This window comes from Amblyraja radiata, chromosome 28, assembly GCF_010909765.2.
Source record: "Amblyraja radiata isolate CabotCenter1 chromosome 28, sAmbRad1.1.pri, whole genome shotgun sequence".
NCBI classification, from domain to species: Eukaryota; Metazoa; Chordata; class Chondrichthyes; order Rajiformes; family Rajidae; genus Amblyraja; species Amblyraja radiata.
Genome location: NC_045983.1, coordinates 21,037,732 through 21,064,262, shown reverse-complemented (window position 1 = coordinate 21,064,262; position 26,531 = coordinate 21,037,732). Strand labels below are relative to the sequence as shown.

Below are 26,531 nucleotides of genomic sequence, written 5' to 3'. Positions count from 1 at the left end.
AATGAAAATGGCCAGCAAGCTAAGGGTCCTATTAATTGACAGTGAAATGCTGAAGGTTTAGTACCCAGCTGCCAGCAAATATGTCAACACTGAGTCCTTATAACCTAGATTGAGGTGGGGCTGTGAATTGATGGAAATGTTGGTGAATAAAATTGGTTAGGGTAAGATTAGTGTCAATGGGTGTTTGACATTTGGTATAGATTCGATGGGTCAAAGGGACTGTTTCCATCCTGCATTTCTCTATGATTCACTACCTCCAACAACCCTGCCATCCACACTAAATTGGTAGCTGCAACATCATGCATTCCACTGTAAACTCCTCTGCCTTTTTATCTTTCTTTCCTATTTAAAAAACACTTCTTTGACCAAGCTATTATTTGTCTTTCCTAATATCTCCGGATCAACCCTCTCACCAACAAAATATTTACTCAAGTCAAACGTGGTCTGTCTTTAATGCTGACTTTCTCTCATCAATAAAGTAAATTCTAATTCTATCCTGATAAGAATTTGTAGGGCTTTCATACCGAGGTTAAACAGATTGGTATCCAGTTATTGATTTTACTCCTACACTCTTTTTTGAATAAAGGTGTACCTTTTGCAGTTTCACATCCTCGGACATCATGCTCCCTGCAGAGACTCAACCACATCATCTTTTGCCAGGATTCCAGTAACGTCTTGTTCATTGGTGAAAATTAATGTAAAGTATTTACTTAATAAGTCAGTAATGACCTGTGACTCCATGAGTACATTTCCTTTTTGGTCTTTGATCCCCCCCATCTCTCCTTTTGCAACACTTTTCCTGTTTACATGCCAGCAGAATATTTTTTTACTCTTTCATGTTTGCTGCCAGTCTTTTCTCATGCTCTTCCTGTGCCTCACGCTTCCTCTATGAACATTCCACAACACTAGGAGTTTCAAAACCAACTCCATATATGAAGCATGAAAGGAAAAGGATGCAAGTATTTTTCAAAATGGAAATTAAAAGAGAAAATAATGTAAACTGAATATGAAGATCAGAGAAATCAAAATTACTTGTATCTCCAATGTGAGTTTAATTCTTTAAAAGTGATCTGTAGAGAACAATGCACTTTGCTCAAATCATCAGCCATTACTTATTTTTATGGTTTAGCTCTACAGCATCTTGCTCGGAGTTCAAAGAGCTAATTTTCATTCTTTAGACTGGACAGCAAGTGCCTGGGCACAAGAGACTGCAGGTACTGGAATTGGGAGAAAAAAAAGTAAAGCTGCTGGTGGAACTTAGGCAGCATTTGTGGAGGGAAATGGACAGTCGAAGTTTTGGGTAGAGGCCCTTCATCTGGACTGCAAATGTCAATGGACTTCAGGTATAGACAATATCAAAACTGAAGTCATAACTAGGATTAAATCCATGAACATAATTGGAGTTTCCAGCAGGAATCACAGAGTAAATGCCTCAACCGTAATCAAATGGAATTATTAAAAACAACAAAGCCGTTCTGCCACATTCCTTCCATGTTCCAATTTACATTATATTCAACATCAATGATAACTGAAATTGTGACTTTGCAACAACACTAAAAAGGCAAATCTGCTTGAAATTAGTCTAAGTGCAGGGTTCGGTCAAGAGATTCTTCAAATACAAGTGATTTTTTTCCCCAATGAAGTTTCAAAGTAATTAGTGGAGGCAAAATAATTGCAAGGAAAATGTGTTAAATTCCACAAATTATTGTCAAGATTTTTAAATAAATGAACAAAATAAGTTCTCTGCAAGTAGTTTTGAGTTTCAGTATTCAAGCATGGCATTTAACCCTGAAACAAGTCTCAGTTGAGCTCTGCCAGATAGAGATTTACACTTTGGAATGATTGAGCAGTGTAGGATTTATGCCTCGCCAAACTTAAAAGAGTAACTGCGTAAAAAAAAAATCAAGACAAAGTTGCAAATCCCCACAGAAATACTTAAGAATTACTTCATTATTTAGTGGGGTTGTACGTTTAAGGCGATTATATTATTAATTCAACTTGTACTACTCAAGATAAAGAGCCACCCATTTTGCATATTAGTAAAGGGACGGCTGGGACCAGCTTGCTCATTCCCGAATCAAGTCAAGAGAGTTTATTGTCATGTGTCCCAGATAGGACAATGAAATTCTTGCTTGCGGCAGCGCAACAGAATATTGTAGGCATAAATACAGAACAGATCAGTGTGTCCATGTACCATAGAATATATATATACGCCCACATAAATAAACAGATAAAGGCTGTTATAGTTCAGAGTTTGTTTGAAGTTGTGTTTAATAGCCTCATGGCTGTGGGGAAGTGGCTGTTCCTGAACCTGGATGTTGCAGATTTCAGGCTCCTGTACCTTCTATCTGATGGCAGCGGAGAGATGAGTGTGTGGCCAGGATGGTGTGGGTCCTTGATGGTCCTTGATGATGTTGGCAGCCTTTTTGAGGCAGCGACTACGATAGATCCCCTCAATGGTAGGGAGGTCAGAGCCGATGATGGACTGGGCAGTGTTTACAACTTTTTGCAGCCTTTTCCGCTCCTGGAAGCTCAAGTTGCCGAATCAAGCCATGATGCAACCGGTCAGCATGCTCTCTACTGTGCACATGTAGAAGTTCGAGAGAGTCTTCCTTGATATACCGACTCTCCGTAATCTTCTCAGAAAGTAGAGGCGCTGATGTGCTTTCTTTATAATTGCATTAGTGTTCTGGGACCAGGAGAGATCTTTGGAAATATGCATGCACAGGAATTTGAAGTTCTTGACCCTCTCCACCATCGATCCATTGATATAAACGGGACTGTGGGTCCCCATTCTACCCTTTCCAAAGTCCACAATCAGTTCCTTGGTTTTGCTGGTGTTGAGAGCCAGGTTATTGTGCTGGCACCATTTGGACAATCAGTCGGTCTCACTTCTATACTCTGACTCATCCCCTTCATTTATACGTCCCACAACAGTGGTGTCATCGGTGAACTTGATGATGGAGTTTGTACTATGTCCGGCTATGCAGTCAGGGGGCTGAGCACACAGCCTCGAGGTGCCCCCGTGCAGATTATTATCAAGGCTGACACATTTCCACCAATACGGACAGACTGTGGTCCGTGAATGAGGAAGTCAAGGATCCAATTGCAGAGGGATGCGCAGAGACCCAGATCTGAGAGCTTGGTAACCAGCTTAGAGGGGATGATGGTATTAAATGCCAAACTGTAGTCAATGAATAACAGCCTGACATATGAGTTTTTGTTGTCCAAGTGGTCCAGAGCGGAGTGGAGAGCCAGTGAGATCGCATCCACCGTTGATCTGTTGTGGCGGAAAGCGAACTGCAGTGGGTCCAGGTTTTTGACAAGGTATGAGTTGATTTATGCCATGATCAACCTCTCAAAGCACTTCATCACCACAGACGTTAGTGCCACTGGTCGATAGTCATTGAGGCACGTCACCTTGCACTTCTTGGGCACCGGTATTATTGATGTCCTTTTAAAGCAGGTGGGAACCTCAGACCTCAAAAGTGAGAGGTTGAAAATGTCTGTAAAAACTTCAGCCAGTTGGTCTGCACAAGCTTTTAAAAACATGCCCGGGTATACCATCAGGTCCAGGTGCTTTCCAAGGGTTCACCCCCCTGAAGGATTTTCTGACATCAGCCTCTGTGACTGTGACTAAAATACCATCACGGCGAATGGGGACTCGGGAAGGCACATCAGTGCTCTCCCTATCAATGCGTGCGTAAAACGCATTGAGTTCGTCTGGGAGTGATGCTTCGCTGACATTTGAGCTGCCTCCTGATTTTGCCTTGTAGGATGTGATTGCATTCAAGCCCCACCACATTTGCCGAACATCCGTCTCATCCTCCAGCTTGGCCTTTTTGATGGCCTTACCAAGGCCGTATCTGGACTTCTTGTAGACCTCTGTATCTCCAGACCTGAATGCCCGGGATCTGGTCTTCAGAAGAATGCAGATCTCATGGTTCATCCAAGGCTTCTGGCTAGGAAACACTCGGAAGGTTTTTGGTGGGATGCAGTCCACCACACATTTCTTTATGAAGTCTGCAGCGACTGTAGCATATTCATTCAGGTCCATTGCCGAGTCCCTGAAAATCGCCCAGTCTACAGACTCCAAACAGTCCTGGAGTTGTTCCTCTAACCCCCCCCCCCCCACCCCCCGAAACAGCTCTATACAGTCCTCACCTCTCGGTGTGCGCTCTTCAATTGCTGCCTGTAGGCAAGAAGAAGCAGCACCGCAGTATGGTCAGATTTACCAAAGTGAGGGCGGGATAGAGCGATAGGCATCCTTGATGGTCGTGTAGCAGTGGTCGAGGGTGTTTGGTCCTCTGGTGCTGCAGGAGACATGTTGGTGGAAGTCCCAGGACTATAGATGAAATTCAGAAACCTTCTAATTCTACATGGCTCAATTACTCATCAGTAAACATTTGTATACACAGGAAACATTCTCTAGATTTATATTTTAATTAGGTAAACACTATCAGATTTCAGATATTCCCAATTGTTTGCCCGTCCTCTCGTAATTATAGAATAATGAGAATATTGATTCTAACACAATACACATCAAACTAAAAAAATGCAACTATACAGCAAAGAAATTGGAAGCTGCACCATAACCAGATTGGGAAATGTGTTACTTTATATTTGAAAACCATTTTTGTTTTGCAAAAAGGAAATATAAAGTTTGGTGAGGAACCAGGAGTCCATCTGTGCAAATGTAATATGTCCCACTTGTGCAATAAATAATGAATTGTTGGGTTTCATCCATCCCCTGTGCTGAAAAGACAGTGATACTGTCTCGCAGCTGCCAGCTGCCAGCTAGTGGGCTGGTCATTTTAATCTGCTTAGGCAGACATCACAGCCAAAACAAAGGCTGTGCCACATTTCTTGAGATTCATGTTTTTTTAGTGCTATTCATGCCTTCAATATTTTCCACATCATCACAGCAATTCCGAGAAACATCTGCTTACATGTCCCATGACTAACAATACTGTGAGAGGCATTCTGAATATTGAATAGGTGCATCCTACATTTTCAGTCATTTTGGTACACAATGTCACCTCAAAAATAAAAATCTGTAACCACTGAAAAATTGTTTTATGTTTTCATTTTGAAATGCACATGAATAAAGATTGCAATTATTCAATTGCGGGACAATGCATTTATCAGTCATGAAGGTTCAAAATATCTTTCACATTTCCTGAGCACATTAACAAATCTGTATCATAAAGCTTTAGCTTAACCACTGCAAACAAAGCCTTCCTTTTTCTCTCCTTTGTTGATGATCAACTTTTTTCTGGTCAGGATTCAGATGTATTTCCTTTGTTGCATAAGTTATTTATGCAATTTCCTATGAATTAGCTGCTTACTTGGACTGCTTTAACAATATCAGGATTCATAAATAACCACTGATGACAAAGTTGGACGATCAGGCTGAAGCTACAAGGGTACATCCACAGAACCTTTAACAAAGCTTTGCTCTGTTCTTCAAACAAAGTGGCTTCTAAATAGCAGCCATTTAAACACTATCTCCTTCAAAAATTTATATACTTTCCTGTATGCGATTTCTGAATTAATCCTTGGATAACAGCAGTTCACATATTTTCATATCTAAACAATCTATAAACAAAGCTAAATAGAGCATATTTAACTTTGAAACTCTGATCTCAACGCATGTTAAATGTACTGTCTTCAAGGACATGAGGCAAATTGATGGTGACAATTGTGACATTGATTTTATATACAATACGAATGAAAAAAATGGTCATAATAATATCATGATAGCAAAGTAAATATAACTACTAAATCATTTAGTCAAAATAAAATTCCTTCTTTGGAGTATATTTCAAAATATTTGTGTTTGTCAGTGTAGTGGATTTAAAGGCTCAAGCATCAACTGGAATAGAGTCTCTCAATAAATAGCAGCATCTGACAATTTTGTATCAGAGCAAGTGAGAAAGAAAAGAAGATTTCAGATTACTCTTCAACTGCAGCTGTCAAAGTACCACACCTTACCTAAACGTCCCCAGGTCTCTTCCCTTTACGGTGCTCCTTGTCCAAGCTTGTCACCCGCCCCAAAACTTCCAATTTGTACCTTATCAACAAATTGTGCCTCAAAATGTTCCTGTGAAACAGCCAACCTTTCCTGAAGTGCTTCACCAATGCAGTGTGTGTTCGAAAGGAAAAACAATCAAATTATTTGTTCCCCTTTCATCGTGTTCTTTATTTCCAAGGAGTAATGTTTATGATTGACTTGCCCTTTCCTCCATGTGGGAATGTTAGCATCCGAAATTAAGAGAGAAAATGCTTGAATCACTCAGCAATCGTGCAGCATTTGTGGAAAGAGAAACATGAAATAATGCTTCAGGGCAGAGACCATTCTGACAAAGGATCTCCAATCTGAAACATGAACTCCTTTTCTTTCCACAGATGCTGACTGACTGCTGAGTGCTTCCCACATTTTCTGTTTTGATTTCAGATTCACAGCATCTGAGACAAGAGTCAAGTGTTGAATTGTCGTATCTACTGGCAGCAGAACAATACAATTCTTACCTGCTGTACGTTTGTTTACTGGCTCATTAATGCCAAATAAGCAAATATATATCCAATAATCAATAATACAATAAATTAGTAATACTCAGTAACCAGACCATAATAGAACATACCAAACTCCAAAGTACAACTAAAACAATATTTATAGTAGGTAATAGTTGCTGAGGTAGGGTTGTGGTTACTATTGTCTCGTGCTCAATAGCCCAATGAATGCTGGGCAGGAGCTGTTCTTGAATCTGGAGGTCATGGTTTTCAGATCCTGTACCTTATTCCCAATGATAGCAGCGAGATGAGAGTGTGGCCAGGGTGTTGGTCTTTGATGATATTAGTTGTAAAAGCTATCAGGTGCCTTCTGTAAATAACAATCTCATAACCACCATTGATCTCTAAATAAATTTCATGTGGTTGGACATAATGATTTCCTTATCTCAAAAACCTTCAGAAACCTATTTTTGTGTACACCTTCAGCTCTAACTCCTATGATGGTTCGCTTTTGCTGAAACCTTTTATATTGGGACTTTCTGCCAACAGCAATCTGGACTTTTCCCAATAAATTCCTACGTTGCTTCCTCCCTTCCCCAATCTTCAAATGCTCCAAAAAACATCAATATGCATCCATTGCAGCTGGACTTCCAATTGTATCTCATCTTTATTCTGTCTAATTGCCTGGGACTTTAAAGGTCTGATACTATTTCCTATAAATATTATGTTGATAGACTAAGTTCATGGCTCCACAAAACACAGAGACCAAAGAATATGAAAAACTGAATTAACAACAGTACTTACCCACATTCTGCTCATGTCACTAAGCTCGTTTTTGTATCGTATGGAGTCCTGAAGAACCTACAGCATAATGAAAAGGAGATCATGCTCAATAGCTACCTGATATAATTTAACCTTATCAATCAGAACATAACATTTTCTTGGTACACATGCACTCACAATTAATACATAATGACAGCTTCACAACAAATCAAATATAAATATGTTCAATTTGTGTTGCCATAATAACAATATTCTTTATGAAAGCCCCATTAAAGCACATAACCTATGCCACAGCCAGCAGTAATGCCTGTTGGAGCTTCCTTGGAGTCGTCACAAGGTAACTGGAGTGTATGAGCCATTATTCAAGGTCGCTTCATAAAATAGAAAATTAGTCAATATCAATAATTTGATACAAAATGTTTCTACTACCACAGTGTTAAAGGGTGGCCTCTCTCCTTGATAAAACTGACAATGTAATGTATCTGCTTATTTCTTGCTTTCAACAGCAGTCTCATCTCAACAAATGAAGTTCAAAGAACTGAACAAAGTATTTGATGGTCAAGATTCCAGCACAATGTCAGCAGCCTGTTAAATTCCAACATATATGCAATGTTTCACTGCAGCTTACTTCCTTGTTCATTGGTGATAGCTTCACAATTAGGAATCGCAATAAAATGGCCACTAACCACTGTGCAGTCTTCTGTAAATAATGTGTTTATGCCAGCCAAGATTGAGAAATGGCAAATAATAGTTAATTAAATGGATGCAGAATAAAAGGTAAACAACATAAGTTTAAGATGAGAAGGCAAAAGTTTAAGGGCGATGTGTGGTGCAAGTGCAAAGGCTAGAGAGAGTGCAGGTGTCTGCAATGCACTGCCAGGGACGGTAGTGGAAGCAGGTATGATAGTGGTACCACAGATGCGTTTAGATAGGCACATGAATAGTCAGGAATGGAGAGATACAGATCAACTGCAGTTAGAAGTGTTTACTATAATTTGGCATCATGTTCAGCACAGATCTCGTGGACGGAAGGGACAGTTCGCATGCTGCACTGTTCTATGTTCTAACATTTATGATCTGACAAGCCACTCTGCTGTATCAAACCACTTCAACAAAACACAGCAAGAACAAAACTAGTCACATTACTCAGCATGAAAGCCGGTAACAGATTTGCACACAACACAGGCATGCACAACCCAGTTGACCCTGGAAAGCCCTACTCACAAACATCCAAGGATATGCCTGATTAAAGAAAACTGTCCCACAGACTGGTCAAGTTACAAACTGACAAGCAAACTCTGAGAGCCATAACCTTTCGACCATCGTCCCACCACGATTCCAAGAGATGTCCTATCACGCAAGCAGAACAAGCACATAATTTGCCGCTAAAATTGTCTAGTAGTCTTCAAATTTGGCCTCAGATTCATTGTTCATGGTTCTAAGCCATTCACCTTATAACACTACTGACATATAATGACATAGGAGGAGGCCATTTGGTCTATCAGATCCATGCCACCTCCAAGGGTCATTCCATCCGTCCCATTGCTCCACCAATGTATTTTCTCTTGCTTGTCCATTCAACCCTTTTCACTCATTTGCTGCTTACCTATACTGCAGGCATAATAACTAATTAAGCAACCAGCATATCATTGGGTTGTGGGAGGGGAATAGAGCATGTGACAGGAACATATGCAGCAGACAGAGAGCGAATATGCAAACTCCACACATACATTGTCCAAGGTAAAGATTGGACCTGTCCTTGGAGTCATGAGAGAGCAGCAACATGCTGCCCACGTGTGCTCAATAGATCAGTAGATCCATGTTGATCTCAATAGATCCATGTTGAACAGCAGTGAAATGTGAGTTGGATTAGTACTCTAGAGATACACTCTGAAGATGTCATGGGAACTTCAATGTGCATCACTGAGATTCATTCAGTAGCAACACCACAGTCCAAGCTGGGCAACTCTGAAAGTTGCAGCTGATAAATGTGGACCACTGCAGCTGATGAGAGAGAAAAATAGCCACAAAAGTCACTCGGTTATATTCTGCTCTCCCAAGAATGAAAGAGTGGACAATTCACTGTCTTGTGGAGAATATCTCATCTTCATAATGAGGACACAATCTATCATGTGTGGAGTTATCTTGAGAACAAATTAAACACACTACAATCCTCTACAATCTATACTTTAGCTGCCCAACATACTTTACCAAAACCAACAAGCAGGGGAACCCTGGTTCACTAAGATTATGAAAAGTAGGAACTGCAATAAGCCTGCTCAGAAATACAGAACCAATATTGTCAAACACCAATAAATGAGTACATCTATACCAACAGCGGAAGCGGCATGGTGTAAAAAAAAAAGCTAAGAAGAAAACATCTCCAGAACTAGCTTTATTTCCAACCAAACTGCATTTTACACCAAAAGGCTGCAATTCACAAAATAAGAAAACTATCTAGATATCCACTGGGCATTAAATAAAGGTAAATATTAACTGAGTCAATAACCATCCCATCTACTTCACCACGATCAGCATGGTCATAGAAAGACACTATTGACAGAGCATTCACTCATCTCCAGGCCACTTTCACACTTCTAAATATGGAGAGAAGAGCTAACTTTCAGAGAAGTGGTCATAGAGAATGCCTTTAGCATCAAGACAGCAATTGGTCAAGTTTTGCTTCAAGGAGGCCTCAATGGGAATCAATCGGAAATGTTTCCAACAGTTCAGATCATGCCCAGTGCATTCACAACGTGGCTGCTCTCTTGTGAGCCAAACACTTTCATCACAGGACATCACTGCTCCGCTCCCCAGGTCATGCCTCATCTTTGCGTTCTTTATCAATGACCTTCCATTCAGAAGATAAAATGGCTGTGCTGATTCTCACTGTTCAGTTCCATGTGCATCTTCTCAGATAATAAACTTGTCATTGTCCATTTTCACGGATGGACTGATAGTTGGCAAGAAACATTCACATAACACAAATATCAGGCAATGGCATCTTCAAAAAGATTCAATGGCATAATTGCCATCACCAGTTATATCATAAATAACATGGAGTCATCACTGACCAGAAATGAATTGGCTGCAAGCCAGGTCTTAGGCTGATTATTGTACGATGGGAACATCCACCTACCTATTCATGTTTCCTTAGGACGTACACCATAAGCTCATTGTGCTTAGGCGGCACTCAGAGCAATCCTATGAAAGCAGGAAAATATCATACCCAAATTGAATCTTGCCAAGATCCAACATTCAACTAATGGATTATTTGGTTATGACTCTGGTAGTCTCCAGAAAACTGAGTGTGCATTGTTTTATAACAGTAAATTATCACAATGTAATTGTCATAAGGAGGTACATTATCCTGCTAATTTGAAGCTCTTTATTGCTCCATTTTGACAGTACAAGTGTGACAAGATAACAGGGCCTTGATTTATCCAAGTCACGATCTCATGCTTCATCACCTTTCCCCTCCCCATTGTACAAATGTCATGAATTATCGATTCCTTTGGCTCCTGCCGCTTGTAAATTTACCACTCCCAATTACCTAAAATGATCACATTCTTCAGCTGTCTACATTTCATGACTTTGCAAGGTCACAAACTCCTCAAAATCTCTATCCTATATTCCTCCTTAAAGACCCAATTTCATCTGCATTGGTTAATCGCATACCTGATAACCAGCAGAGAATTATTAAAGACATTTGTTATCTTATTTATGTACTGAGAAACTTAAAGTTTCAGGCAATTTAAATGTAAAATAGTCCAAAAAAACTCATTATTTATAAAGTTTAAGTTTTTTCTAAACAAACTGAAAAGTAAGTTTCATTCAAGAAATTATCTTATGCCTCAGAAATGGTCCTTGGGTTCAAAAATCATGAACACGTACTTGCTGAGATAGACTGAGGCAGTGAAAATTTTAGACTGCAGATTTCAATAATTCATTCAACCAAACGGAGTAAGTTGGTATGCAACAGAAATAGTAGTTAATCTTTAATTGCTCCCAGAAAGCATTCACTTATATAAAGGCAGGAACCGTATCTTGTTTCCCCTAAATTGTATTTGTTATGTATAGTAATGCAATTGGGATGTCTCATTATCTTCATGCACTGCACCTAACAATTCAGTACACGCAGTTTTATTAAGGATTCATCTAAAAACAGTTCATCCATGAAGCATTTGAGCGGGTGTTATAAAGGGCACAGACAGCCTCTATATATTTCTCTGCAGAAATTTTTTTCTGTTAAAATGTTTCTACACAAACAAATGGGGCAAGGTCTAAATGAATAAAACACTGCAACAATCTGGCCCATCCTTCGTAACAATGAAGACAGGTAGAACCTCAGCATGTGATGACAAGTGATGTCTGTACTTGGGCTCTACACCCAGCTTAATGCAGCTACACACAAAAATTGCTGTTGTCATAAGAGCTACATCAGGCACATTTTCACTTTCTCTCTGGAAATCAAATCTCTACATAAATCAACCATTTGGCAGATGAAATGGAAGATTGGTCAGGTGACTGCTGTGGCATAAGAAAATAAATGGACCACACATGCTCCTTGTATAGCATGTCATAACTGATAATTAAATTATTTTCTACTTTGGAACATTACGTGCTCTATTCAAATATTTTTGGGTTGTAAACGCAAAGCATTAGCACATGTATAGTGCAAAAACTTGTCTTCCAATTACTGACACATTTGACACAAACCAATAATAAGGAACTTTAATATCTTGGATTATGAGAGGTTGTGTTGAAGTACGTTTTGGTTCGGGGATTGTGTGAATATCATACAACTTAATGATTTGCCTTCATCATCTATTCAACATTAATCATGCACATTCAACCAAGTAAAAATTAATATGGTAGGACTTACAGTTGGATGTCCATCTCGAAGCAGCTTGTGAAATACGTGACAAAATTTCCAACAAAGGACTGCGTTGCTGGACAGAGGCAACCGGTTCACCACTGACCAGAAGGTTTGAGCACCCTTTTCATGATGCGTACCCAGAATACATGGTGCAGAAACAGGTTAAGGAAACTGCAGATACATTTTTCATAAAACATGCACATAAACAGATGCCAAAAAAATATTTGTGTCGGAACGAACTGCAGATGTGTATGAAGGAGCTGCAGATGCTGGTTTATCTCTGGAGAAAAGGAATAGGTGACGTTTCGGTTATATCACCTGGTCCTTTTCTCCAGAGATGCTGCCTGACTCGCTGAGTTGCTCCAGCTTTTTGTGTCTATCTTCTTTCTACACATTTGTCTATTTTAAAATGTATATATCCTTTTAACGGTTTTCTTGAGTTCAGCTGAAAAAATGGTTAATTGTGAAAGTTTTAGCAGAGGTGTTGTGCCTGATGCAAGGTAGCATGTCTGGCTTTCCCCACACGAATGCTCGCCTTTCTTGTTGTACTTTGGGCAGCCTTGAGCTAGGCAAATAGAATTTTAAAACGAGAAACTGAAGCATCCCATGGCAACTTGGGTTTACATCTGGCTTCAAAATCTCACTGCCTGAGGGGATGGTCCAATCAGGTATTCCCACATTATTTAAGAAGTCAGTAGATATAAGTCCCAAGCCATCAGATTACTTGCATTGATTTTTTTTTCAAATATATTTTTTCAAGCAGAGTTGTTAACTGCCTGAACTCTCTTCACTACCAAGACTTAACTTCAGGTTCAAAATTTATGAAGTCCTCCAGATTTCTCCTGATTTGGAAATCCATATTTCACTGGAAGGTGAAAATACTACCAATGGCCGAATAAGATTTGGTTATTCACTTCTTTTAGTAAAAGCTACTTAGACAATTGCTATTATTCTACAGTGCTGAGCAATAAATCGAGCATTCATAACCATTCAAGTTTCTTAATTAATGGCATTATTTAGAAAGAAATAGGACATCGAATGATTACCCTGTAGCTATTTCTTGAACTGAGGATTTGTGCATAACATTTAGGGGAATTAAGTTATACCAATTACAATTTTTTTGGGCTACAATCAATCTCAAGGTTTTACTCTACATTGCTAAAACTTTAGAGAAATTGCAGATATAAAACAGCTACAAAGCAATTTTCACGTGGCATTTCCCACTCTTCCTTTTTGTGTAAATGGATGCTGCACTTGAGATAACCAATGAAGGTTAATTATTCTGGCTCTTTTCCCTTCCACAAGCCTCCCTGCTAGTATACACTAAATGTCATCAGAAAGTTCAGACTGTAAGTATCAAGCTACTCAATGGTAATTCTGCTCAGCCAACATGTACCAAAAGATACCAAATACAGTGTGGATCTCTATCCCTAATCTCTTTTTCTACACTAACCCAGAATCTCATGAGTTCTCTCTGCAATACCAACATCATCCTAACATTTCCTCAAGTCTGGATTTTCATTGCACAGGAAAATGCAGGTTTCAGAATTTTATTTATTGTATAAAACTATTTGCTTATGTCCTGCAAAGTTTCTTAAGACCACAAGACATAAGAACATAATTAAGATATTCGTCCAATCCAGTCTACTCTGCCATTGAATCATGACGGATCCCCTTAGACCCATTCTCCTGCCTTCTCCCTGTAACCTTTGATACCCAATTTACATCCTATTAACTATTCTTCATTTGTGATATTGTAAATGGGCAAAAATGATTGTCACGATCTCATACAAAAATGAGCAAAAAAAATGTTAAAAGTAAGCATGTCTCTAATAGAATGATGCGTCCAGATCAATGTATGTCTACCGTATCAAATTCAGTGCCCTCCATAATGTTGGGGACAAAGGCCCGTCATTTATTTATTTGCCTCTGTACTCCACAATTCGAGATTTGTAATAGAAAAAAAATCGCATGTGGTTAAAGTGCACATTGTTAGGTTTTAATAAAGGCCATTTTTATACATTTTGGTTTCACCATGTAGAAATTACAGCAGTGTTTATACATAGTCCTCCCATTTCAGGGCACCATAATGTTTTGGACACAGTAATGTCATGTAAATGAAAGTAGTCATGTTTAGTATTTTGTTGCATATCCTTTGCAGTAATGACTGCTTGAAGTCTGCGATTCATGGACATCACCAGTTGCTGTGTGTCTTCTCTGGTGATGCTCTGCCAGGTCTGTATTGCAGCCATCTTTAGCTTATGCTTGTTTTGGGGGCTTTGAAAAACTCCTTCGTTGCTTTAGCAGTATGTTTGGGATCACTGTGTAAGAAAGAACTGCAGATACTAGTTTAAATCGAAGGTTGATACAAAATGCTGGAGTAACTCTGCGGGACAGGCAGCATCTCTGGAGAGAAAGAATGGGTGATGTTTCAGGTCGAGACCATTCTGCAGACTGTTTGGGATCATTGTCTTGCTGTAGAATGAACCGCCGGCCAATGAGGTTTGAGGCATTTGTTTGAACTTGAGTAGACAGGTTGTGTCCATCCACTTCAGAATTCATTATGCAAGTAACATCAGCAGCTGTATCATTAATGAAGATAAGTGAGCCAGTACCTTCTGCAGCCATACATCCCCAGGCCATAACACTCGCACCACCGTGTATCACAGATGAGGTGGTATGCTTTGGATCTTGGGCAGTTCCTTCTCTCCTCCATAATTTGCTCTTGCCATCATTCTGATATAATTTAATCTGCATCTCATCTGTCCACAAGACCTTTTTCCAGAACTGTGGTTGCTCTTTTAAGTACTTCTTGGCAAACTGTAACCTGGCCATCCTATTTTTGCGGCGAACCAGTGGTTTGCATCTTGCAGTGTAGCCTCTGTATGTCTGTTCATGAATTTTCCTGCAGACAGTGGTCATTGACAAATCCACATCTGAATCCTGAAGAGTGTTTCTGATCTGTCGGACAGATGTTTGGGGATACTTCTTTATTGTAGAGAGAATTATTTTGTCACCAGCTGTGGAGGTCTTCTTGGCCTGGCAGTCCCTTTGCGATTAGTAAGCTCACCGGTGCTCTCTTTCTTCTTAATGATGTTCCAAACAGTTGACTTTGGTAAGCCTAAGGTTTGGCTGATGTATCTAACAGTTTTATTCTTGTTTCTCAGTCTCATAATGGCTTCTTTGATTTTCATTGGCACAACTTTGGTCCTCATGTTAATAAACAGCAATAAAAGTTTCCAAAGGTGATGGAAAGACTGGAGGAAATACCATGTGCTGAGAGCTCTCTTATACCTGCATTAAGGAGGCAATTAAACACACCTGAGCAATTAAAAACGCCTGTGAAGCCATGTGTCCCAAACATTATAGTGCTCTGAAATTGGGGGGGGGGACGGAGGGGGGGGAATGGGGGGACGGAGGGGGGGGACGACGACTATGTATAAACCCAGCTGTAATTTCTACATGGTGAAACCAAAATGTATAAAAATGGTCTTTGATAAAAACTGACAATGTGCACTTTAACCACATGTGATTTTTTTGCTATTACATCTCAAATCGTGGAGTACAGAGGCAAATAAATAAATGTTGGGTCTTTTTCCCAAACATTATGGAGGGCACTGTAGCAGCATGTGATATTTAAATACAATCTGAGCCATGTGATCAGCCAGAATGAGTATCTACTACCTGAAAAGTAAATTGTAGTTTAATTAACAAAATTTCAAGATACCAAAACAGACTCAAAGACGCACTCTTCACTAACCTGCTGATGTTCCTTTTCTGGAGAAAAGAACTGCAGATGCTGCTTGAAATTGAAGGTAGACATAAAATGTACATTTTCTAATCCTAGTCAGAATTAAAATTCCTTGGCTTCTCAAAAATAAACATTTGCATGGATGGGGGGAAATTTATATTAAGAATATATTATATATTAAGAATAAAAATAGCTGAGTTCTAACCTGCTCACCACCTATGGATTATTGCCAGAGAATGTAGGGGTTATATATAAAAATGTAGGCATGATATCATACAGAATAATTATACCTTTGGGCAAGGAACCATAGACCAAAGGCAAATTATACATACATGGGAGAAGAGAAAACAAAACACAACATTCCCGGCTTTGAACGGCATGGTGGTATGCCAAAGTCTAGTCAAAAAGCAGAGGCAAACACTGTTCCCATGTAAGGCAGTAACCACACAAATCTGTAATGCACCTGTAAATACTGCACTCAGTTTCCACACTGGCTAATATGTCTAAGTATGTGGAGTGTAATCCAGAAAATCTCGCCTCCCAGCATCAACACATTGAAAACATCTGAAGGAGAATCAGGAAACCACAGTCCGTACACTCACACAGCCCAGTCAATGGGAAACAAGCACAGTCCGAATAAGGGTTCGTTTTGTGCTCTCTCCAACTCCACCCAAAAGAAAGGATATTTCTGGCATGTTTTTCCTTCACAGCAACTTCCTGTGCGTTAATGGCCTTATTGATGCTGACGTTCTGCAAAATAAAAAGAGATCAAATCTTTCTCAAGGAATGAATACCAGTAAAATAATTTCAAAAAATAGACCAGCAGAACAACATGGATGCTAGAAATGAGAACAAATGAGACCATTAATTCTTTGGGTTGATCTGTCATTGGGCCTGATGGAAAATCAAGGGTCTGAAACATCAACTCTATTTTCTCTTTTCATAATATTATTTAATTAGTTGAGCATTTCCAATATCATCTGAATAAAAAATGCAGGTGTTATTGCAATGTTTTATTTAAATCTGTCATACAGTCATGCAATCATTACAGCAGTGTTTGGCCCATCGAGTTTTTACAGCTCTTTGTAGAGCAATCCATACACTCCCGTTTCCCCGCAATGTCCCTGAAGGACATTTTTCTGAAATAAAGTTTATTTCATTCAAAGGGCTATCGATTTAGATTTATATCCATTATGGAAGTTGCCACTTTCACCACCTTTGCAGCAGCAAGTTCCAGGTACCACTGTCTAAATATGCACTCACACTTTCCCTTGCCCATGTTAAATTTGTATACCCTCATCTTTGCACCATGAGCTATAAGGAATAGCTTCTTAAACTCTATGATTCAAATTCACCAAAATAATGATCTCACATGAAGACTTCATGCCTCTGCTCATTTAGTAAAGTTAGTAATCCTTGTGAACTGAGGTGCATAATCCAGCTATCTGATTATTACTTATCAGTTATACTCTCCGCATCCTGGTGGTAGAAAGTCTGGACGCAGTGCTTCAATGGAATGAATAGAACTACTATAGAAAATGGCCAATGTCTCCTTTATGCACTTTTGCTTGCCAAAAGAGTAAGTATAGGGCTACGCCATCCTGATTACATTACAAATACCAGGCTGCTCAGCAGGTTTAACCATGTCTTTCTTGTCGCTGCAATCAAAACAATGTCTTGGATGGAGTTTATGGAACTGCATATCTGACCAGGAACTGTGGCAAAAGCTACAAGCATTTGAGCAGGTGAGGGAAAGAGATATACTAAACAGAAGCTGTTGACTGCATTAATTCCTGTTCATTATGGGGAAGGAAATGAGCACTTAAGGTACAAACTGCTCAAGAGTGGTTAGGATACATGTTAGCGAATTACCATTGTAACTTGGACTAATAACATACAGCTCAAAGTGGGTAAAACAAGATTAAAAGCTGCATCCTGTCAAGGCGCCTCATCAATAAGCAGAGTGCTGACACAAATTGTGCCAATGAAGTGGCAAGAGAAATAGATACATTAAAATCTTTTCAATAAATGGCTTCAAAATAGCCTGCAGTGTTGAAAACGTCTGCAGAAATACAAACATAAATTAAGCTGAGAGTAAACCTTTGCGGTATAAACTATTTAATTTCAAATGTCATCAGAAGTAATCCAAGCCTTTGGATAAAAACCAGGCTGCCGAAATTATTTTCTATGCAAAATAACACTTGAGAATCAGTGACATTGATCACAAAGCAATGACTGCATGTTGATATGTAAACAGCTCAATCCCCTCATCAACGCTGGCGATGAAAGGCCGCAACTGAAAAAGCAACTGCATGCAGACCACTAAATACACTTAGCCAGTACTGTGTGCAAAATGCGCTTGTGTTGCAATTTGTTGTATGTTGTAGTTCATTCCAAATTATATATCCAACTTCCCAATCTTTTCACTGTTCATATCATGGCTCATATAACTCCGTCTTATCAGAATGTAGCATGGTCAAAGTACGTGTCAAAACCAACCATCTCTGCCCGCAAAGGGCCGGGTATAAATAGCCCATGAAGCACCAAACTGACCACATTCCACATTACCATTGCATATGAAAGCACATTCCTCACCCTGACCCCAGTTGGAATTTCCCACCCTTTGGCTGGCAGCCTCCACCATTCAGTTATCCAACTCCAGTAACAATTTTGGTGCAAGTGAATGTCTCAACAGTGAGAGGCCTATGAAACAGGATGACCCCAGGAAAAGTAAACATCTCTGGCTTTGTCTGGGTTACCAAGGGTGCGAGCAAATTTGGCGAATGGTGCCTATATAATTGTTTGCCCAAAAGGCCAGCTAACAAGGCTGTTTGTTGGGGAAACAATTGAATGAAGGCAGAAGCCGCCCTAATTTAAAAATAATATTTGATTGAATTTTTCAGACTTCTGCCTCTTCCAAGATGATTGGCATTGAAACATTTTGACATTTCTCAGTGGTGCTTGAGTGTTTCTTGAGGGTGCATGGCAGGTATGATGCTATTCCCCACTGCAACAAGGACACAAGCGAGCAATGTCACCAGGGCTTTATACGGAAATCCTATGAGGGCCAGGTACATCCACCGCCCTCCCCTCCTCCTTCAACCACCTGTGTCGAGTGATGTGAACTGTGTTCACACTGGGGCCGACTTGTTGATCCAAGCGAACGACAGGCTACAACTATCAGTGAGTATATAGAATGATCACAGTCTTTCAGCATTCAAGACAATAACAAACTATTTCTCTTCACCGGCACAAAATAATGGACCATTAATAAGGCAAAGACAAATTAAATTATTTGAGTTAAATTGTTGAAGAACAGTGTCAAGGAATTTGACACCAGAAACCAACAATCGGTACAATGGCGAGGACAATTGTGAAGAACTAGACAATTTTACATGGCATAAGGTGACCTAGCTTCCACTCCACCCAGCAAGCCAAAAATATTCTTTAGAAACATAGAAACATAGAAATTAGGTGCAGGAGTAGGCCATTCGGCCCTTCGAGCCTGCACCGCCATTCAATATGATCAAGGCTGATCATGCCTTATTGAGTAATGCCTTTAAACATGCTTTATTGAGTAACAGGTTAATAGATTGGGCTGCACTGTAATATGTTTTGTGATGCCAACTTCAATAAAGCAACAAATACCATGAACACTGAGGATTACTGTCAATACAGCAGAACTATCCTGATTGTCAACGTCCCTTTGCAATAGAGAAAGGAAGGGTGATGTTTGGCTGCCCACACAATAGGTGTGTATCAACTGCGAGATCACTTGGAGGAGGTTATTACTGATTTCATGCTGACAGAAGGTTATCCATTCGAAATGTCAAATTGACCTCTCTCAACAAATGTTATTTGAGCTGCTGAGTATTTCCGGCATCTTCTATCCTTTTCAGATTTCCAGTGTTTAATGTATTTCACTTTAGTCTTGGGTAAACAGCACAAACCAGGGGTTAGAACAGGAATTAAAAAATAGTTCAGGCATGGTTTGGTCTTGTGAGGAAATTTAGCTTTAAACATCACTAAAGCAATGCGCAAAGATCTGAAGCATAAAAGAAATGATGAAAGTGATTGCCCTTGGCATCAATAAAGCATTTGTCTGTTAGCATCCAGGAGCCTATGTACAACTGAAGAATTGGGAATTAAATGAGAAATTCTCCAATGATGAAGTTACACCTGACAAACTAAGATGCATGGGGTCAGAGGGTAATTTCAGCAATAGAACAAAACATCTTTTAAACTTCATTAACAATCTTCACTCAGTCATAAAGTCACAAGTGAAAATGTTCACTTATCATTTCTCAACAGTCACTTTCATTTACAGCCACTTAGATAATGTAGTCATCCAAGGTCACATGTCCTACATCTGAACAATATTCAGCAATTGGTTGATAAATAGCCATAACATTTACACCAAGCAGTGACCATTTCTTAGTGAATCCAACCATCTGTACGAGATCTTCTTCAACAATGCGTGATTTAATTCTCCACTACTGTCCAAAACTTATCCGGATCAATGCAAATGTTGTCGCTACTACTGCAGGTTAAGGTTTCATACTCAAATTCACTTTCGAAAGCCTTTCCACTATTTAAAGGCTTAATTAGGTGAATGATGGAATACTCTATATTTCCACAGCTGAGTGCAGCTCCAATAATCGTCAACCAACACAAAAGCATTCTGGATACAACTGTCCACTTTACAGATACACCATTCACCATTTTAATCACTTCAACGCCAATGCTCTCTTGTTGCAGTCCGTACCAAGTGCAAAATACACTACTTTAACTCACCACAACTTCATCAACATTAACTCCCAAATTGAATACATCAAATGGACATCAGATGGGCAAAGCCAGCTGCCATGGAACTGCAGATGCTGGTATACCAAAAAATAAAACAAATGCTGGAGTAACTGAGCGTGTCAAGAAGCATCTCTAGAGAACATGGACGGGTGACAATTCAGATCCAGACATTTCTTCAGACTGATTGTGGATAGAAAAAACTGGAAGAGAGGTGGGGGCAGGACAAAGTCTGGCAACTGAAGGGTATACCACTGGCTATGAGTTCCTGTGAGTCACACATCAAGCTGTCATGGAAAGATATAGAAGGTGCTTCAATATAACTTGTGGAACATCTTCCTTCAGCACATTGCAGAAATAACTCTCATAAATAACTCCAGCAATTCAAGTAGTTCATTGCCAGCTTCTGTACAGTAATTAGTAATGGACCATAGCTTTTGGTCATGCCATCAATGCTGAATCCTACAAAAGAATTAAAAAAATAACCATTTCAACTATCCTGAAATAGTGAACCGTCACAATTATATTTGTTTCTCTCATCTTATCAATCCTCTAGTCATCTTTGCATGGTTTAGGCTTGTGTGAAAATATTAAAATTGGATTAATTGGCTGTTCTTGCACAAGAAGAACCTGCAGCCCACTGTGAAGTGGTCTTTCAGCAGAAGACAGACAAGTTTGGAGAGAGGACATCTTAGAAACTTAATGGTGTTGGCTGACAAAGCTGGAAGGGGTTCACTCATTGTACAGTATAAATATCAGGAGATCCAATTAGTTTTAATTAAAAAATGGCATAGGGAAAAAAGTCCATCTGGAAATAGACTGTAATAAAATATTTATTGGTCACCGAACTATGTTTTATTAAATTTACCATATTTCATTTTATTGATGACAAGCAACATTTCATGGTCTATAAAACATCCCACTTTTTTCTCTAGTTAAGACTACATTTAAGATCTCCATTCCATTTCTTGATAGATGAAATTCCCACTTTGACCACTGATCAAGGTGGTAAAAAGAGGACCCATGTAATGACCCTTCCCGTGATAGACAATAGGGCAAAGATCCAGGAAAACAAAGGGATAGTGAAAGCTGCAAATAGCTTTTTGGTACACTTATCCATTTACGTTTTAAATTACAGGATAGAACTACCTACCCTTGATATTCAATGATATCACCTTCACTAAACTTCCCACTGTCAATATCTTCAGGGTCAACGAATCATCAGAAACACAAATGAACAGGTGGAAGAACACTGTGGCTGCCAGGGTACTGCAAAAGACTGCACTTCCTGAAAACACCACAGTAATGACACTATATTTTGTAGAAGGTACACGCTGCAAACACTGAGCCGGTGGTAGAGGGGTGAATGTAATGATTGGATAGAGTGCCAGTCAATTCCATAAACAGGGGAACACCACCACATTGTCCAACTGTTGGCTGCCAATTATAAAACTCTGCACCCGACAGCATTGTAGGAGTAGTTTCATCACAAGGGCTATCGTGTTTGGAAAGATGTGTCGGAAAGAACTGCAGATGCTGGTTTAAACCGAAGATAGACACATAAAGCTGGAGTAACTTAGCGGATCAGACAGCATCTCTGGAGAAAAGGAATAGGTGACATTTCGGGTCTAGTCTGAAGAAGGATCTCGCCTTTGTCGTTTACTCAGCCCATAAGCAAATCACACCCCCTCCTCACCTGTATCCGCCTGTATGTCACTTACCTGGCTATGCCTCAACCCTACCTCTCCTTTCAAGCCTTCTACCCTCTAATCCATCAGTCTGAAGAAGGGTCCAGACAGAAACTTTGTCTGTCCATTCCCATCAGGTGGTGTCTGACCCACTGAGTTCCTCCAGCACTTGGGATTTTTTGCTCAAAATTCCTGCAACTGCAGTCTCATATTAGCAGACCTTAACCCAATGAAAAGACATTGGCATTTATTTATAATGCATTAATTTCTGTTCTACCTGCCAAAATGTCAATTTCTATTGCCAGTTTCTTGTTATCTTCCAAAACTTCTGGACACACTTACAATTATTTAGATGTGAATTTCATTCTGAGTATATAAAATTGGCAATGTTATTTGAACAACAGATAGCAAGTTCACATAAAGATAGAGTCTGAAACAACTTCAGCAGTTAAATTGGCTTGTTTCCTTATGTTTGCTGGTTGCTAATGGTTTTCTGTCTACTGGCTGTTCAAATGTTGGAACTAATTGTCTACTTCCACAGTTGTGATTGCTTTGTGTCCTTTGTTGATGTGAAAAATCAATTTTTAGGAATGACAGAGGGGTGGTGCAGTTTTAAATTTCTGGTCAAGAGATTGGAGGACCTGAGGCATCGAGAAAATATGATCTGTAAATCTGTTTGCAAGGTTGAGAGAACCAGAGACAATTAAGCTTTTAAAAGTGGATTGTACAGTCACTAACGATAATGATTTGCAGTGCTATGGGCTAACAAATAACAGGGTAAACAATCAATGGGATTGCTGTTTGGATGACATAATGAGTTGAATGGCCTTCCCCGATGTCATAGCGAACTTACGACCATCTCCCTCCCCAACACCACAAGAAGCACAAAATGCATGAGTGAAGTATTTGAAACCATATTTAGCCACATGTCCAACGTAAGGATCCATTGATCCCAAAGTACCCTGTGGCACACAAGCCCACCTTCAGCCGTTACAATTTAATCAGTATGGGATCAAAAAGATCTGAGATCTTTGGACCTATCACGGTATAAGTCCTCTCAACAACCCAAATGTCATGTCGATTTTTTTTCTGGATGAGCTACAACTCTAGACAAGTTGCTGCAGCAAAATTACAATACAGGCATCTATCCAAGAAAGCAGGGTTGCTCAATAATGTTTGCTCTCGGATTCAATCTCGATCTTGGGTACTGTGTGAAGCTTGCATTTTCTCTCAATGACTGTGCATTTCTCCTGGACATATTGCTTATCCCCCACACTCCAAAGATATTCTGGTCGGTAACTAGTTACTTCAATTTATACCTTAGTGTTGGCTTCAGCAAAACGAATCAAAGGGAGGCTGGCATGCATATGTGAGAAAGAATAATTTGCAGCAGTATATGGCAATATGGGGAAGGGTAATGGAATTAACGGGATTGCTCCCATGAGGGTCAACATAGACCAGATGGGGCCAAATGGCCTCCTTCTGGGCTGTTAGATAATCCCCAAATATTATTTTTTCCCCATACTTTATGGCATCCAGCGTCTCTCAGTAATTTCAAATACTGATTCTGCTGCCCTTTTTCTAACCATCAGGAGCCACAAGAGACTTCTTCACGTACCATTACCATCCTATTTTCCTTTATGCTGTGACTATTTTGGTCATTCAACCTTTCCTCTCCTCATCTTATCATGTATTTTCTTGACTCCTCCCCTTATCCTTTGCAACTGAAACACTTTCCGACAATGATACAAGAACACTGATCTGAAACGTTGACCGTTTTCTCTCTCTCCACTTATGCTGATGGGCCTGCTAAGGATTTCCAATTTCTTTTTTATGCCAGTTCCTTTGCCCAACTTGTAAAGCCAGCAGGAGGTCAGAGGTCGGGCACTGTTTGAACATTGATAGAGCAACTTAATTCCCTCCAATTCTAGCCTTTCTATGTTAGTAGGCTATCCAGATAACCACCCGGGTGAAATTTACCCAACAGAATGTTTGCTGAAAAGTAAACCATGCCCAAGCTGAATATCCTCTTGAATACTTAAATGGCAAACAAGATTATGTCAAATCATTCCCTTTCCTATCTGTATGGTGAAGGCGATTACACACAGCAGAGATTGAACTTGGGTCAGTCCTATGCTGTGCAATATTGGAACTGTTCTCTCTAAATCCCTTTTGCACTGAGGGCAGATGCAGCTGGAAACATGTTTGTGAACAAACAGTGAGCAAAAGGAACAAGCTGCTTGGAACATTTACCAATTAGTAAATGGTACTGTGGAGTCCAAGAACAATGTCTCTCATGGATGTGATTCTTCTTCAGGAAGGCTGGAATTGAGGGTTAAATTCCTCTGTCACTCTTCAGCGACTGGCCTCCTCGTGACCTGCTGGTGGCTTTACGATGTGGCCAAAGGAACATTGCAATTATACGGTTCCAAAACCAGCACCACAAGGCACCCGTATGCTGACAAAACAATAAGCTTGAGCTTTCCAGCGATGACAACATCTGGCATTTGTTCGAAATCAATTTTGGATGCAAGGCATTCCTGCTGTCTATATCTCATATGTTCAACACAGCAGGAACAGCACGAGTGGAACAGGAAATTCAGTGGTAACAAAAGCAATCCAAAAATGCTTGCTTCAATATCAGTCCAATAAATCACATACCTCGGTCACCGTGAATTTCCTGGTTCTCAGGATGTTGCATCCTCATCGCAATTTCTTTGTTTGGATCAAATTAATTCACTACGCTTTTTCCCACTTCAACATAAAATCCTGCTTGGTAATTTATAATGAGTGTATAATGTTTTCTTCTTACTTTATCTCTATTACTGTCTTCACTGCCCCAGAAGCAGATAGGTCATTAAGTCAGAGTCATACAGGATGGAAGCAAGGTCCTTTGACCCACCTTATCCATGTCGACTAAGATGCCTCATCTACGCTAGCCCCACATGTCTGCATTTGGCCCATATACTTTTAAACCTTTCCTACCACGAATCTAGTACCTAAAATGATGTTGTAGTTTCAGTGAATATACAACTTTTACTGCACTGCCATACTTCATGCCTGTCTCAGCTAATATGTGATGGAAACATTCAGCTATGGCTGTTGCCTTAAGACCTGACCATTCCAACTTACTCCGAGATATCTCCCATGTTTTACCCTCTGCAAGTTCGATCACATCCAGAATCTAATTGCAGCATAAATCCAGTGCTGCTAATCTGTATGGGGTTTTTTTTCAGCAAGGCGATACTAGAATGAACATTTTCATTTCAAAATTATTTCATAATCTTCACACTTCGTATCCTCATTCTTTGCCTTACAATTGTCTGAAATATCTGCATTCATACCATTCTGGATTCTCTCATGACAGTGAATTCACCTTCACTGCCAAGGTATAAAGTAATGAAATTCTGTTCCATTTCAATATTTTCTTCTTCTAGATATTCCTCAAAATCACTTTTGTGTCCAATATAAAATCTGATACAGTGACTGGAAGGGATAAAGTATGCCCTTACGCTTCATAGCATCACCCCGTTCTATAATTTCATCCACATATCGTTCATGTGCCTAAAGAAGAATGTTCTCTGTAGACAGGAGCCACTGCGAGGTAAAAAAGCATAAAGGATGCAGATCAAAAGGTCATAAGTGATAGGAGCAAAAATAGGCCATTCAGCCCATCAAGTCTGCTCCGCCATTCAACGTGGCTGATCTATCTCACCCTCCTAACCCCATTCTCCTGCCTTCTTCCCTTATCCCCTGACACCCATACTAATCAAGAATATATCTATCTCTGCCCTATGTAGCCTTTAGTTGTAACATTAGATATCCCTCCTTTGCCAAAAGGGTATGTTAGCCAATTGCCCCTTCTCATCTTCCACCGTGCATCAGACCATTCAAGTCAGCAAAGAGAAATGAGAAATCTAGACTCAACTGGCAGCGAAGATGCAGTGATTTAAATTCCTATCTCTCCATTTAACATTTTAAAAATGTCAGCATTTTAACAACCAAATAAATTGACATCCACTAATAACACTGAGATTGCATGCCCCAGATGAGAAAACAGCAAAACGAAATGAAATTAATGCATTTAAAATTGCAGCATGCTGTCAATTCAAAT

The 26,531-nt window shown here is 39.7% G+C and overlaps 1 protein-coding gene across 3 annotated transcripts in view; it reads right to left on the bottom strand.

Moving 5' to 3' along the window:
- hip1 (huntingtin interacting protein 1) overlaps positions 1 to 26,531 on the bottom strand; it is a 205,782-nt gene that overhangs the window by 104,165 nt on the left and 75,086 nt on the right. For all 3 annotated transcript variants that reach the window (XM_033046044.1, XM_033046043.1, XM_033046045.1), the window contains exons 2-4: positions 16,613 to 16,676; positions 12,182 to 12,324; positions 7,318 to 7,374 (exon numbers count right to left, since the gene is read on the bottom strand). In XM_033046044.1, coding sequence (XP_032901935.1) covers positions 7,318 to 7,374; positions 12,182 to 12,324; positions 16,613 to 16,676 — 264 coding nt within the window. The remainder of the gene's footprint in view (positions 1 to 7,317; positions 7,375 to 12,181; positions 12,325 to 16,612; positions 16,677 to 26,531) is intronic.